The sequence below is a fragment of the Gopherus evgoodei genome, chromosome 23 (genome assembly GCF_007399415.2).
Source record: "Gopherus evgoodei ecotype Sinaloan lineage chromosome 23, rGopEvg1_v1.p, whole genome shotgun sequence".
Lineage (NCBI taxonomy): Eukaryota > Metazoa > Chordata > Testudines > Testudinidae > Gopherus > Gopherus evgoodei.
This window is the reverse complement of record NC_044344.1, coordinates 96,501-114,106: the sequence shown is the minus strand read 5'-3', so window position 1 is coordinate 114,106 and position 17,606 is coordinate 96,501. Positions and strand designations below refer to the sequence as shown.

Below are 17,606 nucleotides of genomic sequence, written 5' to 3'. Positions count from 1 at the left end.
TCACTCTCTGAGGGCTTGTCTACATCAGAAAGTTGCAGCGCTGGTGAGGGAGTTACAGCGCTGCAACTTTGAAGGTGTACACATCTGCAGGGCATCACCAGCGCTGCAACTCCCTGTTTGCAGCGCTGGCCGTACTCCCGTTTTGTCTCGGGTGTAGAGGATCCAGCGCTGGTGATCCAGCGCTGGTAATCCAATGTAGACACTTACCAGCGCTTTTCTTGACCTCCGTGGAAGGAGGAAGCCTCTGGTAATCAAGCTGGTCTCCTTTCCCGGTTTGCGCTCTCGTTCCCCGAACCGCCGAGCAAGCGGTTCTCCTTCCCTGCGGTTTGCAGGGTGGCTCCGGGAACGCGAGAGCAAACCGTGGCGAAGCTGGTCTCCTTTCCCGGTTTGCTCTCTCGTTCCCCGAACCGCCGAGCAAGCGGTTCTCCTTCCCTGCGGTTTGCAGGGTGGCTCCGGGAACGCGAGAGCAAACCGCGGCGAAGCTAGTCTCCTTCCCCAGCTTGCTCTCTCGTTCCCGGAACGCCGAGCAAGCAGGTCTCCTTCCCTGCGGTTTGCAGGGTGGCTCCAGGAACGCGAGAGCAAACCGCGGCGAAGCGGGTCTCCTTTCCCGGAACCCCGAGCAAGCAGGTCTCCTTCCCTGCGGTTCGCTGGGTGGCTCCGGGAACGCCAGAGCAAACCGCGGCGAAGCTGGTCTCCTTCCCCGGCTTGCTCTCTCGTTCCCGGAACCCCGAGCAAGCAGGTCTCCTTCCCTGCGGTTTGCAGGGTGGCTCCGGGAACGCGAGAGCAAACCGCGGCGAAGCTGGTCTCCTTCCCCGGCTTGCTCTCTCGTTCCCGGAACGCCGAGCAAGCAGGTCTCCTTCCCTGCGGTTTGCAGGGTGGCTCCGGGAACGCGAAAGCAAACCGCGGCGAAGCTGGTCTCCTTCCCCGGCTTGCTCTCTCGTTCCCGGAACCCCCCTTGAAGCCGCCCAACAGCGCTGCAGTGTGGCCACATCTAACACCACTTGCAGCGCTAGTTGCTGTAAGTGTGGCCACTCTGCAGCGCTGGCCCTATACAGCTGTACTAATACAGCTGTAACAACCAGCGCTGCAAAATTTTAGATGTAGACATGGCCTGAGAGTGGAACTAATGGGGAGGGGGAGGAGTTTATAAAGAGGAGGAATGGGAGCCATGGAAAACTCAGCGGTGAAAGAGTGCAAACGCAAGGATGGTTTGCTGTAAGGACTAAAGTCCAGGGATTTTTGCCAGTTTTAGATTCAGACTGCAGGCTTCTTTACCTCACTAGAGAAGAATATGAGAATTTCAGCAGGCTGTGCTAATTGCAGACTGTTGTTGCAGAGATTCAAAGGGAGTTTGAAAGAGACTGTGGAGCTATCACTTGTTTCCCAGACTTTGAGGAGCTTGTGTGTCCTACAAAGGGTTTGGACACCATTCCACAGAGACAGAACAATAAATCCTGCTAGAGCAGACTCCTAAGAAAGTGTACATAGATATGTGCTTTTCAATTTGTGATCGTACCAAGTATTAAACTTAGGGAAAAAACCCCTGTGAGTGTTTATCTTTAAAGGAGTTGACATTCAAAATTGTTTCAAGAGTAATAAGTAAACTCTTATGCATTCATCTATTCAGAGATTTAGTAAACATTTTCCTTTAGAGATTGTCACTCTCCTTCTATCTGATTTAACTCTGTACAATATATATAGACATATTTCTGAAGACAAAAAACTCTGGTCTGTACCATAGCAGAAAGGTAAGCTGAGACACAGTAAGGGGAAAGAAATACCATACCGGACATTTGCATATTGCCTTCCTGAAACCCATTATGCTAGCTAATGAAATAATGCTTTTAGAAGTCTGTACCAACTGAGCTGATGGATGGATATGCCATGATCTGTCAGCAATTAGCTGACACTGCTAATATTGTCCTAACAGGTGCTATTTATCTGGTTAGCAAGAAGTGACATAAAAAGTATCAGAACTGTAGGAAAATGATCTTTATTGTGCATGCATAGAGAACAGCTCCACATGCTGACAGGCCTATGTTTGTCTGGTAGGTACCTGGCCACCAGATTACATTACTGAACTCCAGGTGTGTCACCAAACTATGTTCCTCCTGAAATCCGTCTCTTTATCCAGTCCCACTCATACTGTGATATCCTTGATTTTAAGTACTTGCATTGATGGGAAATGAATTTGTACAATCTGAACTCTAAGTTAACAAATTAAATTACAGACAATCTTTTGTATGAGAACATACTAGGATTTCAGCCATTCTTAAATTGAAAGTATGCAGACCAATTACCTGAATCTTCCGACAGCACTGGCATAGCTGTTGTCTTTTGCTAGAGACAAATGTTCAACTTAAAACAAAATGATTTTCTTCTTGCAGGACTGCGATTCAGAAACAGCCCTGAAACAAGCAAAGATAATGTCTGAGGTCAAGTATCTCGGACATACAGATATTTTATTATCCTGTGTAATACTAGCATTTTCATCTTAGTGCATCCTTCTTTAGTAGGCTGTTTGGGCTAACTATGATCAAGGTCCAATGCCCAATGCAATTATGTGGCTATATAAACGGTAACATAATATCTTTTTGCCAAGGTGTTGCACAGATCTTGATGCTGCATAATCCAGAAAATAGCCATTTCCATGCCTGTTCGTGCTCCTCTGCTTATTAGTCCACAATTTTAGGCACTTCAGGAATACCCCCGAGGGGCAAACTGATAACTGCCTAGGAGGTAATGGGGCAGCAGGAGCATGATATAGGAGGGGAGCACCACAAGGGACTTAAACACTCGGTGGGAGCAGGAGTAGGGAACGGCCATCATACATCAGTTTTGCATTCTGTAGGAACAGTATTGGGTCCAGGCATAAGCAGGTGCAACTCTTATTAAAGTCAATTATTTCTAGCTCTTAGATGAGAAGGTAGCATAAGTTAGAGCAGGGCAACATCATTGTACATCCCTGTTATTTCTTTTCTCTATTATGCTTCCCCTTTCACTAGTAAATTTCTCAATTTCAAATAGGAACAAACAGTTACTCTGCCCCTCGAGCCGGCCCTGATTGTGATTTATAATGGTTTATGATCGGTTTCTACCTAGCCTTATTTTTCCCATAAACATTCATGACACAGCTCATTACCTAAAAGAATTGCTAGCTTTTCTTTTCAATATGGGCACAGTTCTATTTTAGGTTAGCCAGTGCATTAGAAGCAAGGGCTTGATCTTGCAGAACACGCCCCTTACCCATGTCATGTTTACATCAACTCAGAGTATTTGACTGAAGATGTGACTGTAACAAGTTATTTTCATTCCCAAAAGCTCTTGTTTTGCCAATCATCTTTTTGTCATTCTGAACTATCCTCACTCAGCATTGTGAGTGGAGCACTTAGCTGTAACAAATTTGGAATCAATATGCTTAGATGAATATGCCCACGAATCTTTGAGGTTTCTTTGGTTTTGCAGTCTTCATTTGTACAGTTGCTGCCACCTTTCTTGGGCCCAACCAAACTCCTTTGTTGCAGAGTGTGTGTTTTACTCATTCAGTGAAATCTGGAATTTATTTCCTGTTCAGTTTCAGATTCTTCTCTTTGGCATGCTGCAGAACATTTTGCAGCCTCTCACTGAGGTGCTGTCACGGAGTGTGGGGTAGTTAGGGCCCTGCACCCCCTACTTCCTGTGATTCGCCGTGATTCAGCCAGCCAGTAAAACAGAAGGTTTATTAGACGATAGGAACACAGTCCCAAGCAGGGCTTGTAGGTACAGAGAACAGGACTCCTCAGCCAGGTCTCTCTGGGGACCAAGGATCTTAGACCCCAGACTTGAGGTTCCCTGCCTCTTCCCAGCCAGCACAAAACTGAAACCAAAACCCCCTCCAGCAGACTCTCCCCCTCCTTCTCTCCCCCTCTCCCTTTATCCAGTTTCCCAGGCAAAGGTGTCGACTCGCCCCACCCCCCTTCCTGGCTCAGGTTACAGGCTCAGGTACCGTCCCTCACCTGAAGTCATCCCCTGCTCTCCCATTCCCCATGCAGACAGTCCCAGTAAAATTAAACATTCCCAGGTCAATCCATCCCACTCCCTTCTGTGTCACAGGTGCTAATCAATTTCACTCCAAATTAGTAAAGTTTCACACACTGTATATAAACTAACATGTTAAAATATATACTGTATTTTGTACATATCTATCCAAGAGTACTTTACAAATTAAAATTATAACTGATATCAATGAGACAAGGTGTGTAAAGTAATATCTTTTATTGGACCAACTTCTGTTGGTGAAAGAGACAAGCTTTCCAGCTTATACAGAGCTCACCTGTGTAAACTGGAAAGCTCGTCTCTCTCACCAACAGAAGTTGATCAAATAAAAGATATTATCTCACCCGCTTTGTCCCTCTACTCTCCTGGGACCAACACAGCTACAAGAATACTGCATACAACTGATTTCAATAAGACTTTAATATTAGCTATAAAATGCAGTTAAAATACTGAGTGCCTATTAAGAACCACAACACAAACTACATGAAAAACAAAGAACTTCTAACCTCTACATTAGAAATTGATATTTTGAGCATTACCCTAACTACTGACTCAAAATGTTTTAAAAAAAGATCATCATTGCTTTTGCCATAATCAGGAACCTAAACATTTACAAGATCTTTTGAATTTTGAAGGCTGAACAAAATAATATCAGTTCAATTCAACTCTGATGTAGGAACTGGTAATACAGCAAGTCACTTTTTCTGCTCAAGCAGTATTGAACATTTGGAGCTAAATTCTATGCTTGGGTACATTAGTGTAATTCATTGACTGAACAATTTTCACAGTCCATGGTTTGAGGTTCTGTCAGTTGTCATTGTTAATTACTGTGTAGTGTTTACATTTTAACCAGCATCTGCTGACTTTCAGAATACAGCACCAAAAAAGTTCAGGTTCGGGTTTTTTTAATAGTAAGGAAGTTGTTTATTTGGGATGCCAAGTTTAGGCAGCAAGGTATGTGGCTATTGTTGCTCATGGATATTGCCAGTATAATTAGATTTAGACAACTAAACTTTATAACACTCACAAAGTTTTTTGAGAAACACCGATAATGACTGCTCTTCTTGGAGCGGACAGTCCTGGAACGCACAAGGGAGGAGAGGCAATTCATGATGTAGTCCTAAGTGGAGCACAGGATCTAGTCCAAAAGGTGAATTCAGCTGAACCACTCAGTAATAGCAACCATAATAAAATTAAATTTAACAGCTGGGGAGGGGGGTGAAACCCACCATAGTGGCATTTAACCTCAGAAAGATGAACTACACAAAATGAAGATGCTAACTAAATGGAAATTAAGGGAACACAAGAGTGAAAAGCTTGCAAGTGGCAGAGAAACTTTTAAAAGCATAATAGAGGCTCAAATTAAATGTATACCCCAAATTAAAATAATAGTAAGAGGACAAAGGCCGCAATGGCTGAACAACAGAGTAAAAGAAGCCATTAGCAGCAAAAGACATCCTTTAAAATTAGAAGTCAAATCCTACTGAGGAAAATAGAAAGGAGCATAACTCTGACAAGTCAGGAATAATTATGCAGGCCACAAAAGAATTTGAAGAGCAACTAGCCAAAGACTCAAAAACTAACAGCAAATTTTGTTAAGTACGTCAGAAGCAGGAAGCCTGCCAACAATCACCGGGGCCAATGGATGATCAAAGTGCTAAAGGAGCACTCAAGGAAGACAAGGCTATTGCAGAGAAGCTAAATGAATTCCTTGCATCGGTCTTAACTGCAGACGATGGGAGGAGGATTCCCACACCTTAGTCATTCTTTTTAGGTGACAAATCCGAGGAATTGTCCCAGATTTTGGTGTTAACAGAGGAGGTTTGGGAAAAACTGATAAATTTGTTATCAGCAAATTAAAGTAGTATGGATTGGCTAAATGGACTATAAAGTGAATAGAAAGCTGGCTGGATGGTTGAGCTCAACAGGTAGCGATCAACAGCTTGATGTTTAATTGGCAGCCAATATCAAGCAGAGTGTTCCAGGGGTTGGTCCTGGGATGTTCAACATCTTCATTAATGATCTGGATGATGGGATGGCTTGCACTCTCAGCAAGTTCGCAGATGACACTAAGCTGCGGGGAGAGGTAGATATGCTGGAGGGTAGGGTTAGGCTCCAGAGTGACCTAGACAAATTGGAGGATTGGGCCAACAGAAATCTGATGAGGTTCAACAAGGACAAGTGCAGAGTCCAGCACTTAGGACGGACGAATCCCATGCACTACTACAGGCTGGGGACCGACTGGATAAGCAGCAGTTCTGCAGAAAAGGACCTGGGGATTACAGTGGACGAGAATTTGGATACGAGTCAAAAGTGTGCCCTTGTTGCCAAGAAGGCTAACGGCATATTGGGCTGCATTAGTAGGAGCACTGCCAGCAGATCAAGGGAAGTGATTATTCCCCTCTATTTGGCACTGGTGAGGCCACATCTGGAGTATTGCGTCCAGTTTTGGGTCTCCCACTCGAAAGAATGAGGACAAATTGGAGAGAGTCCAGCGGAGGACAACGAAAATGATTAGGGGGCAGGGGCACATGACTTATGAGGTAAAGGTGAGGGAACTGGGGTTATTTAGTCTTCAGAAAAGAAGAGTGAGGGGGAATTGATTGCAGCCTTCAAACTACCTGAAGGGGGGTTCCGAAGAGGATGGAGCTCAGCTATCCTTGGTGGTGGCAGATGACAGAACAAGGAGCAATGGTCTCAAGTTGCAGTGGAGGAGGTTTAGGTTGGATATTAGAAAAAAGTATTTCACAAGGAGGATGGTGAAGCACTGGAATGGATTACCTAGGGAGATGGTGGAATCTCCATCCTTAGAGGTTTTTAAGGCCTGGCTGACAAAGACCTGGCTGGGATGATTTAGTTGGGGTTGGTCTTGCTTTGAGCAGGGGTTGGACTAGATGACCTCCTGAGGTCTCTTCAACCCCTAATCTTCTATGATTCTATTAATTAAACAGTAATAAGTCACCAGGACCAGGTGGTATTCACACAAATATCAAATTGCAGAACTACTAACTGTGGCATGTAACCTACCACCTAATCAGCTTCTGTACCAGTTGACTGAAGGATAGTTAATGTGATGCCAATTTTTAAAAAAATCCAGAGATCAATTTGGCAATTGCAGACTGGTAAGCCTAACTTTAGTATCAGACAAATTGATTTAAACTATAGTAAAGAACTGAATGATTGACACACAGATGAACACAGTTTGTTGGGGAAGAGTCAAGACAGCTTTTGTAAAGAGAAATCATGCCTTACCAATTTATTGGAATTCACTGGGGGGGGGGGGGGAGTCAACAAGCATGTGGACAAGGGTGATCCAGTGGATATAGTGCACTTGGACTTTCAGAAAGCCTTTGACAAGATCCATAATCAAAGGCTATTAACGTAAGCTGTCATGGGATAAGAAGGAAGGTCTTCTCATGGACTGGTAACAGATTAAAAGATAGGAAACAAAGGGTAGAAATAAATGGTCAGTTTTCAAAATGGAGAGAAGTAAATAGGGGTGTGGCCCAGAGATTTGTACTGAGACTTGTGGTGTTCAACATATTCATAACTGATCTAGAAAACGGGGTACACAGTGAGGTGCAAAGTTTGAAGTCAATATAAAAAGCAACAAAGAGTCCTGTGGCATCTTATAGACTAACAGAAGTATTGGCGCATAAGCTTTCATGGGTGAATACCCACTTCGTCAGACACATGAGGTGGAAATTTCCAGAGGCAGGTATAAATATGCAAGCAAGAACAGTCTAGAGATAACAAGTTAGTTCAATCAGGGAGGATGAGGCCCTTTTCTAGCAATTGAGGTGTGAACACCAAGGGAGGAGAAACTGCTTTTGTAGCTGGCTAGCCATTCAGTCTTTGTTTAATCCTGAGCTGATGGTGTCAAATTTGCTAATGAACTGAAGTTCAGCAGTTTCTCTTTGGAGTCTGGCCCTGAAGTTTTTTGCTGCAGGATGGCTACCTTTAAATCTGCTATTGTGTGTCCAAGGAGGTTGAAGTGTTCTCCTACAGGTTTTTGTATACTGCCATTCCTAAAATGACTTGTGTCCATTATCCTTTTATGATTGTCCAGTTTGGCTGATGTACATGGCAGAGGGGCATTGCTGGCACATGATCGCATATATTACATTGGGGATGTGCAACTGAATGAACTGGTGATGGTGTGGCTGATCTGGTTTAGGTCCTGTGATGGTGTCGCTGGTGTAAATATATGGGAAGAGCTGGCCATTGAGGTTTGTTGCTATGGATTGGTTCCTGAGTTAGAGTGACTATGGTGTGATGTGTGGTTGCTGGTGAGAATATGCTTAAGGTTGGCTAGGTTGTCTGTGGGCGAGGACTGGGCCTGCCTCCCAAGGCCTGTGAAATTTTCCACCACATGCGTCTGATGAAATGGGTATGCACCCACAAAGCCTATGCTCCCAATACTTCTGTTAGTCTATAAGGTGCCACAGGACTCTTTGTTGCTTTTTACAGATCCACACTAACACGGCTTCCCCCTGATACTAGACAATATAAATTACTCAAGAGAGTTACGTCCTAACTGACTGAACAAGAGTTACAAAGGGATCTCACAAAACTGAGTAACTGGGTAACAAAATGGCTGATGACATTTCAATGTAATAATAGCAAAGTAATGCATACTGGAAAACATTAATCCCAACTATACATACAAAATGATGCATCTAAATTAGTACCACTCAAGGAAGAGATCTTGGAGCCCTTGTGGATCACTCTGAGAACTCTGCTCAATGTGCAGTAGCAGTCAAAAAAGAAAACCTAACAGAATGTTAGGAAGGGCAGATATAAATAAATCCATGGTACGCCCACCTGACATGGGGCTGAGGTTCATGTCTATGGTCTGAATCAGGCAGAGACAGAATCAGGAGCTCCCACATCCCATGTGAGTACTCTAACCACTGGCAATTAGCTGCAGTATTCTGGTGTGGGTGGGTCTCACTTGTTCGGATCAGAAATTTCAGCCTGGATCTGGGAAACTAAGTCTGGAGAAATAGCAAAGTCTCCCAACTCCCGTTCAATACCCTAACAATCCAACTGCCTCCGCCTGGGCTTTGCTGGTGAGTACTTCTTGTCCTAACACTGGCTTCCAGCTAATAGGGTTCAGTCCTACACCTATTAGGTGACTAATAAATAAAGGCAAAACTTAGTGTTGAGCATGCAAATTACAATACACAAGTGGTATCATTTCAACACTTAAGGCATAAACTCCCTGAAATGCACTCTTCCCCTCATACTGGGCACTCTCCAAAACCCTAATTCATTTTTAAGTTTATTCCTGCTCATTTAATTATTGAGGAAAGAAGGTTTGACCAGCTTAATGGCCTAGAATCTTTAAATAGGATTCCGACATTGTTTGGGCCTGTCCACATTGGATGGCTGAGCTATATTAGAAATTGGTTTAGCTCTAGTAATTGAATTGTCTCATTAGAGTGACCTCACACTTGGTAACGCAACTCACATCTTTCATGTATTTATACCTGCTCCTGTATTTCCACTCCATGATCTGAAGAAGTGGGTTCTAGCCCAAAAAAGGCTCATGCCAAAATATATGTGTTAGTCTCTAAGGTGCCACAAGGACTCCTCATGTTTTTGCTGATACAGACTACCACAGCTACCACTCTGAAATATGTTTATATAGTTATTCCAACTTGGTTTGTGGCTTATATGGATGAAGCATCAGTATAGTGGACATATTTTCCAAGGTAGACTGTTTTTTCAAAAATCAGAGGGGTAGCCGTGTTAGTCTGGATCTGTAAAAAGCAGCAAAGAATCCTGTGGCACCTTATAGCCTAAACGTCTGTTAGTCTATAAGGGTGCCACAGGATTCTTGCTGTTTTTCAAAACATGGCATTTCAACATCTTTCCAGAAAATCAGTACCTATAACAGGTCAGGAAAGGCATATGAATTATAACATTTTGGGTATTAGAAACTTCATGGCTGTCTGCTATTAAGCAGGACTTCAGTTTCTTGGAGACATTATCCTTTGTCTACCAAGAAAATTCAAAGCATGGCTTACTTAAACTTTTACTTAATTATGCGATTCAAGTATAGTATTTTACAGTGTAAAGATATCAAAATAAATTTATGTCTCTGAATTACTGTTATATAAGCAAGAAGTCCCTTGAGCACTGAAAAAAAAATGTAACTATTCAAAACCGCAGAGTGCAGTTATATAATGTGATGACTTGTTTGGTACTTAAATACCACAGTGACAGGTGTCTTAAAATAGCCAGTAAACCAGATAACTCAAAAGATATATAAACACATAAAAGAAGTGAAATTGCAAGAAACCAAGCATCTAGTCTTATAAAATCTGACACCTGTCAAACAGGGCATGAGTCCTTTAAGATCGTCTGATAACACTAACCTGAACTGCTCAGTTTATTTTAGCATAATCTGAATAATTTCCCCTTAATGCAGACACCCTCTATAATTTTAAGCCTTCAGTTATATTTTAATTAGCTCAGCCTCTTGCAGTCTCTGTGGAAACCGGATTATGAATTAAACGGACCGGTATTGCTACTTCTTTCCTTTCATCTCAGCACAAGCACGTTTCTGCTGCCTCTTTGCAGCTGAGCATGTCCACCGGCTGGTTTCAAATAAACAATAAACAATCCAGCTCACTTGCGCCGGGCGTTCCATCTTTGTTTTCATTTGCGGAATTCCTCAGCTCTTTGGGCAGATGAAGTTGGCCCTCTGTATGGAGACCTGCTCGATGCATTCCTACCAGACCCTGTTTACCAGTCTGAGTGAGGATGAGCTTTCCACCGGCCTCGCCTGGCCCGATGTCATGCTGCTCCCTGGAGGCAGCAGAAATGCCCCCAAGACGTGGCACAGGCAAGAACCATCACAACCCTCCCCCAGTGAGAAGCCAGAGCCCCTCCGTGCAATCGCTCAGGTCCAGGTATGTGTCCCCCCCGCCTCCAGCGCCATGTGCCCATCCTCCCTCCGAGCTCCCAGGCATCTGTCCTTGCAGCGTTCGGAGCTTGCAGGCGGAGCAAGGGCCAAGCGGGAGCCAGCCTCCCCGAGCGGGGCATAGGTAGCGGCCCGGCCCGGCCCCACGGAATCCCCCCCCCCCCCATGCCTTTGCTGGGGACTCGCGGACCGTAGCGCGCTACTGCCGCGGCCACAGGGACACGAAGCCGAAGCCGCAGCCGCCCAGGGTTGTTACCTGCGGGACCCGGAGCTGGCTGCCGGTCCCGGGGAAGGACTACCGTGCTCAGGCGGCGGGCTGCCTCCCGTGGTGAGAGGAGCAGATCCCACGTGTCTGTGTCCCTCTAGCCTTGTGCGCGCCTCGCTCGTGCGCCCCTAGAGCCACTGGAGCTGCACGCACCGCCTCCCATCCCTGTCCCCATCCCTGTCCCTTCCTCCGGCGGGGGGTTGGCTGAGTAGCTGGCTCCCCACCCCCCGCCCCTTTGTGTGGCTGCGCGGATTAAAGGAGGACACAAGCCTCAGCGGGGGAGAAGGGGGGCGCCAGCCCCGCCCAGGTGTGCGGCCTCAGGGCATGCCCCGGGGTTCCTGTAGGAAATGGTGCCAGCCCACAGCGCCATCCGTCGGGCACAGAACCCGCCGCCTCCCTTCCCCAGGGAAATAGGGCAGAGCTAAAGAACCTGGGTATGTGAGTGAACTAGGCCCTGCTTTCACCTCTTGTAGCCATGGGTGAATTTAAGCCACTAATAATGCAGGCTTTTAGTCTGTCCAATGTTCAGATATAAGGGATCCCTTCAACATGGAGTCCCTAGGGGTACAATGGGATCATAATAATGTTTACATTTCTCTCTGGTTTTCCCTTTCAATTGTTTGGTGGTTCAAAAATTCCCAAAACATTCAGCTTTCTGCAGGAAATTTTCCAGGCCTTGGCTCTTTCTGAAGGTGACTATGGAAAACATGAATGGAAACAACATACACTTTTATCATTAGAAAAATTTGACTTAAAATTATTTTTGTTGTAGTTACACTTTAGAAGGCTCATTCAGGGAGCAAAGTTCTATTGTTTGGGTGCTATACTCACACAAGAGTTCTTGCGCCAACCAATTTATAATTTGTATAATATGACAAGAAATAACAGGTGGAGAAATTCAAACAGATGAGTTGGGAGGACAAGGTAATAGTGAAACAATGTTATTTGGTGCAATAGGAAGCAGTTATGGCATATCATGGCTTAAGCATTGTCAGATATATTGGAGTCATCACAGCAAAGTTTTAAGGAGGGATTTAAAAGATGTTATAGTGACTTTCTGGATTTTTACCGGGAGCTACTCCCATAGCAGAATGTATTAAAGGGCTTGAGGGAAAACTGATTGCATTTGGCAACACCAGAAAGGAAAAAGCTTCAGCAATCAAGATATGAGCTGATGAGGACTTGAACTAGAGCTTTTAGCTGTATGTGAGGGGAGAAAACAGGAGTGAATTTCATTCTAAGCAAAGGAAGGCTGTACCAGACATGTCTGCATGGCTTATGCAGCTCTTGAACGCAGGCATCTCCTAAAACAGGGGTTCTCACAAGAAATTTTTGGTGGCCTTAGAGTGCAACCACCAACTCCTGCTGGTCATCTCTCTAAAATACTTAATTAACTTTAGGAAAAATAAATATATATGCACATGTACATGTCCAAATCATTGTAATTTATGTAGGGCTTTTTTTGTTTGTTTGCAGACTCAATAATAAAATAATGTACAGTTGTCTCTATTCTTTACTGGACCTAAAGAGAATAGAAACAAAATAAGTGTGTTGCATATTCTTATCTTTTTTGTTTCTTTTGTTTTTTGGTTGCTTTTTAAAAAACTTACTAGCTAGTAAGTCTGCTTCTGTGAGAACTGATATCTGTTTGTTAATATCACTTTTCACAGCAGACTTACTAGCTAGTTGGGAGGCAGTAAAAAGTGATATTAACAAACATACAAATATCACTTTTCACAGCAGACTTACTCAGCCCCAGCAAGTGGGGGACAAATTAAGGCCTGGATGGAGAGGTGCATAGAGAGGCAGTGGGGACTAGGGCAATATGGGTGGGGAGCGGGTGAGCCCAGGGTCAGAGCCCAAAGCCCCATGGCCGGAGCCTGCCACCCACCACCCCAGGGCTGAAGCCAGAAGCCTGAGCCCTACTGCCCCTGGAAAGGTGGGGAACTCACACTGGCTGCCTGCTCCTCTGGGTTTGGAGAGTCATCATATTTAGAGAAGCCTCCAGGGCTGTTCTTATTTAAATCGGGAACTGCATCAACTCAGAATCCTGGAGACAGAAATGTGACAAAGCCATGTTTGTTCCTTTCATCCCCAGCAGCAAAATCTACTCTCACTCCTTCCAAAATGTAGTCTGAGTTCAGGGGAATGATTTTCTGTTGAGATAATACAGAAGGGCTAGCTATTTGCTCCTTTGAAATATTCAAGATATCTGTATATTTATGTATCAGAGGGGTAGCTGTGTTAGTCTGGATCTGTAAAAGCAGCAAAGAGTTCTGTGGCATCCTATAGACTAACAAACGTATGCTCCAATACGTTCGTTAGTCTATAAGGTTGCCAGAGAATTCTTGCCACTGTATATTTATGGCAGTGTTCTGTGTGTGAAGGACTCTGCCATTATACTTGTTTCCTCTTTACATAGTTTTACTATTAAACCATTTAAAAATACCATGGGCAAAAATCCTGCTTGCCTTATCCACACAAAGCGACCCAATAAAGTTAATGGGACTACTGGTAAGAGAAAAGCAAGCAAGATTTTGGCCTTGATTTATTAGTTTTAAAGAGATTTGGGAACAATTATCCAATTTGAATTTCTTGCAATACTGGGTGGCTTGCACTTTTCTACCCTTGTGTTTGTATATTTGTTTTAAAGACTTCATAATTTTCTATAGCTATCAGTCATTCATCTCTGGATAATATCTGGTATCATTCTAAAGTGCTCTTATTAATGTATATTGGTTCATGTCTGGGCAGATGTAAAGTAAGCCACAAGTCAACAGGATTCACAAAGACTTAGAATGTTTTATGTGGTCAGCACACTTTCACAATAAAGTAGCCCAACGACTTAAAGAAATTGAAGGGACAAAAGATCATTCCATTAATTAGTTCTGTTTTATTAAAATAAATAAGTCTGATGTTGTTTCACTCAGTATAAGAGTCTATTTCTGTACATAAATAGGGGCTCTCCACCACAGGAGCTGAGCTGGCTTCCCTTTTATAGGCCATTTAGCTTCCATAAATATCCTTCTTCATCTGAGAGTACCTATTGGGCTTTCCTTTTACTAAAAAGAAATGGTAGCTTTTTGGAAAGTGCTCCAATCTTCCACAGTCCCCAAATGGGGAGGGAAATTAAGGAATTTCAGTTTCTGGGAGGAAACCTACCTATAAAACCAAACCAGTAAAAGGCTGTGCCACATCTTCAATGGTTGGTTCTGTTATAAGGACTATTGTGATTTAAAGCAGTGATGGCCAATCTTTCAGCCTGAAAAGGTTAAAGAGTATCAGGGGCCAGCCTGCAGCAAAGCCAGCCTCCTGACAACCCAATAAGTGTAGCTGGCCCTGATAGGCTGCAGGAGTCTGCAGATGGATACTTAAACTCAGTAGCAGCCACAGTCTAGTGACTGCTTAATGTATTCAAAACTGCAGCTGTGTTTGGTCTTTTCCCTGTGCTACTGTCTCTAGCCCCCCCCCACACCTTCCTGATATCTGGCTCAGATTGTGGCTCCACCTTCTGAGTGTGACTGCAGGTAACCCTTTGGGTTAGGCTTTTGTTTCTGACTGTTGGCTTGGACCCTCAGCTATGCCTCCTGGGAGTCAGGTTAACCCTTCAGATTAGGCTTTGGTCTCTGACTCTAACTTTTTGTTGTGCTCCTGGACCAGTTCTAAGTAGCAGGCTAAATTCTTGCACCAACCATTAGGCCAGACTGCCCATAACTTGGCCACTGACAAGCACTGTAACAGCAAAGGCATATTTTTTTGCTCCTCTCACAAGATACAAATACTCATCTGGAAATCTGCTGCAGAGTCCTTGGTGGATATACGACCACCATAGCTGACCCCTACATCTCTAGGGCTTCTTTACAGGGGGCATATTAAAGGGGCCATAAATAAAACAGCTAGAGTGTAATGCTTCCAGTTCTCCTTGACTAGTGTATGCTACCAAGGGAATGGTAGCTGCTGGCTCATTCTCAGAGCAGTCTAGAGGCAGCTCTAAGTTGGACTGGGCCAGAGAACTGGGAGCTGTAAATAGCGGTTAGTTCTCCAGTTATCCTCTGCTGGGTTTACCCTGAAGTGCTGTGCGGAAGAGGATGAGGAGTCTTTTGCTAGGAGGTCCTCTAGGTTCAGGGAGAGCCAGTCAAGCACCTATCCAGCTCCGCAAGTACCAGGCAATGGTTTAACTAGACAAGAGCTACTCCTCCTCCCTGCCTTGCAATGCCCCAGGTGGCCAGTAGGGCGCTACTGAAGAGCCTGTTAAGAACTGACAGCCGCGGCCGAGAGCTCCTAAAGCCTGCTGCAAGAGACGGGAGACCGTGCTGGGGCTGATTTAAACACTTTAGGTTTAAAAATCACAAGGTGCAGCTATGGGAGGCCAATTCCAGTTCACAACCGAATACCTATTTTCTACAGTCACAACTTAAACCCATCATTGCATAGATTGGACACCACTGAATAAAGTCTTTAAACTGAGTGTCTGACACTCTCTTGGTTGAGTAGCAATTAGTAACCAAAAATCAAGCAAGTCTATGATAGTCTGTTCGCTATCTCTAAGTTTTATCATCCCTTTCATTCCTTACGAACCCATCCTGTCAAAGAACCCACCCTCGTGGCTTATATGTAAGTAAAATCGTTTACTAAATATGTCAACACTCCTAAATAGTTTGAAACATATCTCCAAGACTACTGCATCTGTCAACACTGTTCTAGGTAAATAATGTTTAAATGTGTTGGGTTTGCATTTGCTGTCAGCTAGGGTAGAACTAAAATAACTTGTTCCTACTGATAACGTTAGGGATGCCTTTCCCCACTCCTCAAATAAAAGCTCCCAGTGGGAATTCCTGGTTACATCTATCCCCAAAGACTTCAGGATAGATTGATTGACTCGCAACAGAACAGTAATTAGGAAATGTGTTCTGTGCCTGTTAGAGTTTGTTGCACGCTTTTCCCCTAGCAAACGAGAATTGTCTCTAGGCAATGAGACTCCCCTGGATCAGAGAACTGCTGTTACTAGGGAGAACAGGACAGAGCTGTTCCTTTTGTGGAAACCGGATGTATTTCTAATGTACGGATAGGCGTCTGGCACCATTGGCACGTGTTACAATAATGCTAGCAGCTGTAGTAATAAGCGGTTTGTGCATACTGTTCTGTTAATTTGAAGTTCTGCTAAAACAGAACCAGTTTAACATCCTTTGACACTGACACCTGCAGTGCATGGAGAGGAAAGTGCGCCGTGCCGGACTCCTGCCTCAACCTCTGCAGGATTCACAAACGAGGTGTTACCCAATCTGGTGAAAAAACAGGCGGTGATAATGCTGCTGCCCCCCCCTTAAACTCAGTAACCCAGCGTTTAGAGCATCACCTGGCATGTGGGAGACCTAGGTTTAAATTCTGTCTCTGCTTGATGTGGAGCAGTGATTTGGACCCAGGTCTCCTATAGTCCATGAGAATGACCACTATAATGTATTTTAGGGTGGGTTTCTGTCATTCCTTCCTGTTGGAACCGTTCCGCCAGTGTATAAATTAAATATTCGTTGGAGAAGGGACGGGGAGCTGGTGAAAGAATGTAAACGCTTTCCCTCCGCTAGAAATGTCATTTGACAAAAGCTGCTGAGTTCCTGTTAGCTGTTAATGATTTTTGGTCACCATCTGTCTGACTTGAAGTATATATAGTCAGAGTCCTGGGTAAATGGCTGCCTATACTAGATCTAAACTTCTGTGTCTTCCAATGATGGAAAAAATGCATTTATATTCAGTGTGTTATATATGTCAAATCACAGATAAAGCCACGAAAATTTATAATTTTCCATAGATCAGAAAGGGGGAGGAAGTTCTTGCTTCTGTTACAGCCTCCCTGTTCTAGTATTCAGACTCTGTTTGGAAGGGTGACACATTTGCCTGAAGAGACGGGAAATTTTTTTTTTGTCAAATAAATACTGTTAGAAAAGCAGTAATTAGAGAGATAAGGAGAAAGCTTTGTCAACATCTCTGATAATAAAGTCATAAAGGTGCTATTGCTGCATTCAGAATTTCTAATTTCTATTCTCAAGGAAAAGCCATTCTTTTCCCAAACTCACAGAGATCCCTGGAGAAGGAAAATATTTGTATGAAGCAGGTTATTCTAGTTGATGGGGGAATGTTGTTGCTCAGAATTAAAATCGATTATTCAGCTATATTTGCCGTTCATATTACTCAAAAAACTAATAGTTTAATTTAGATTGAAAGGAATCTCTGTTGTGCCTATGCTTGGAAAGCAGGTTTGTAATACCCTCAAGTACCTGCTGGCAACTATGTAGAAAGCATTCACATGGCTCTTAATTAAGGTCGGTCAAAAGCCTGTACCTGTGTCAGAAAAAGAAGTAATAGAAATATACTTGGATC

At 43.9% G+C, this 17,606-nt stretch overlaps 1 protein-coding gene across 1 annotated transcript in view; it reads right to left on the bottom strand.

Annotated features, from left to right (window-relative positions):
* MPP3 (membrane palmitoylated protein 3) overlaps window positions 1–11,475 on the bottom strand; it is a 46,585-nt gene extending 35,110 nt beyond the window's left edge. The window contains exons 1-2 of the mRNA XM_030541504.1: window positions 11,223–11,475; window positions 2,301–2,408 (exon numbers count right to left, since the gene is read on the bottom strand). Of these exons, the coding sequence (XP_030397364.1) occupies window positions 2,301–2,325 (25 nt within the window). The 5' untranslated portion in view covers window positions 2,326–2,408; window positions 11,223–11,475. The remainder of the gene's footprint in view (window positions 1–2,300; window positions 2,409–11,222) is intronic.
* Between the last annotated feature and the right edge of the window lie 6,131 nt (window positions 11,476–17,606).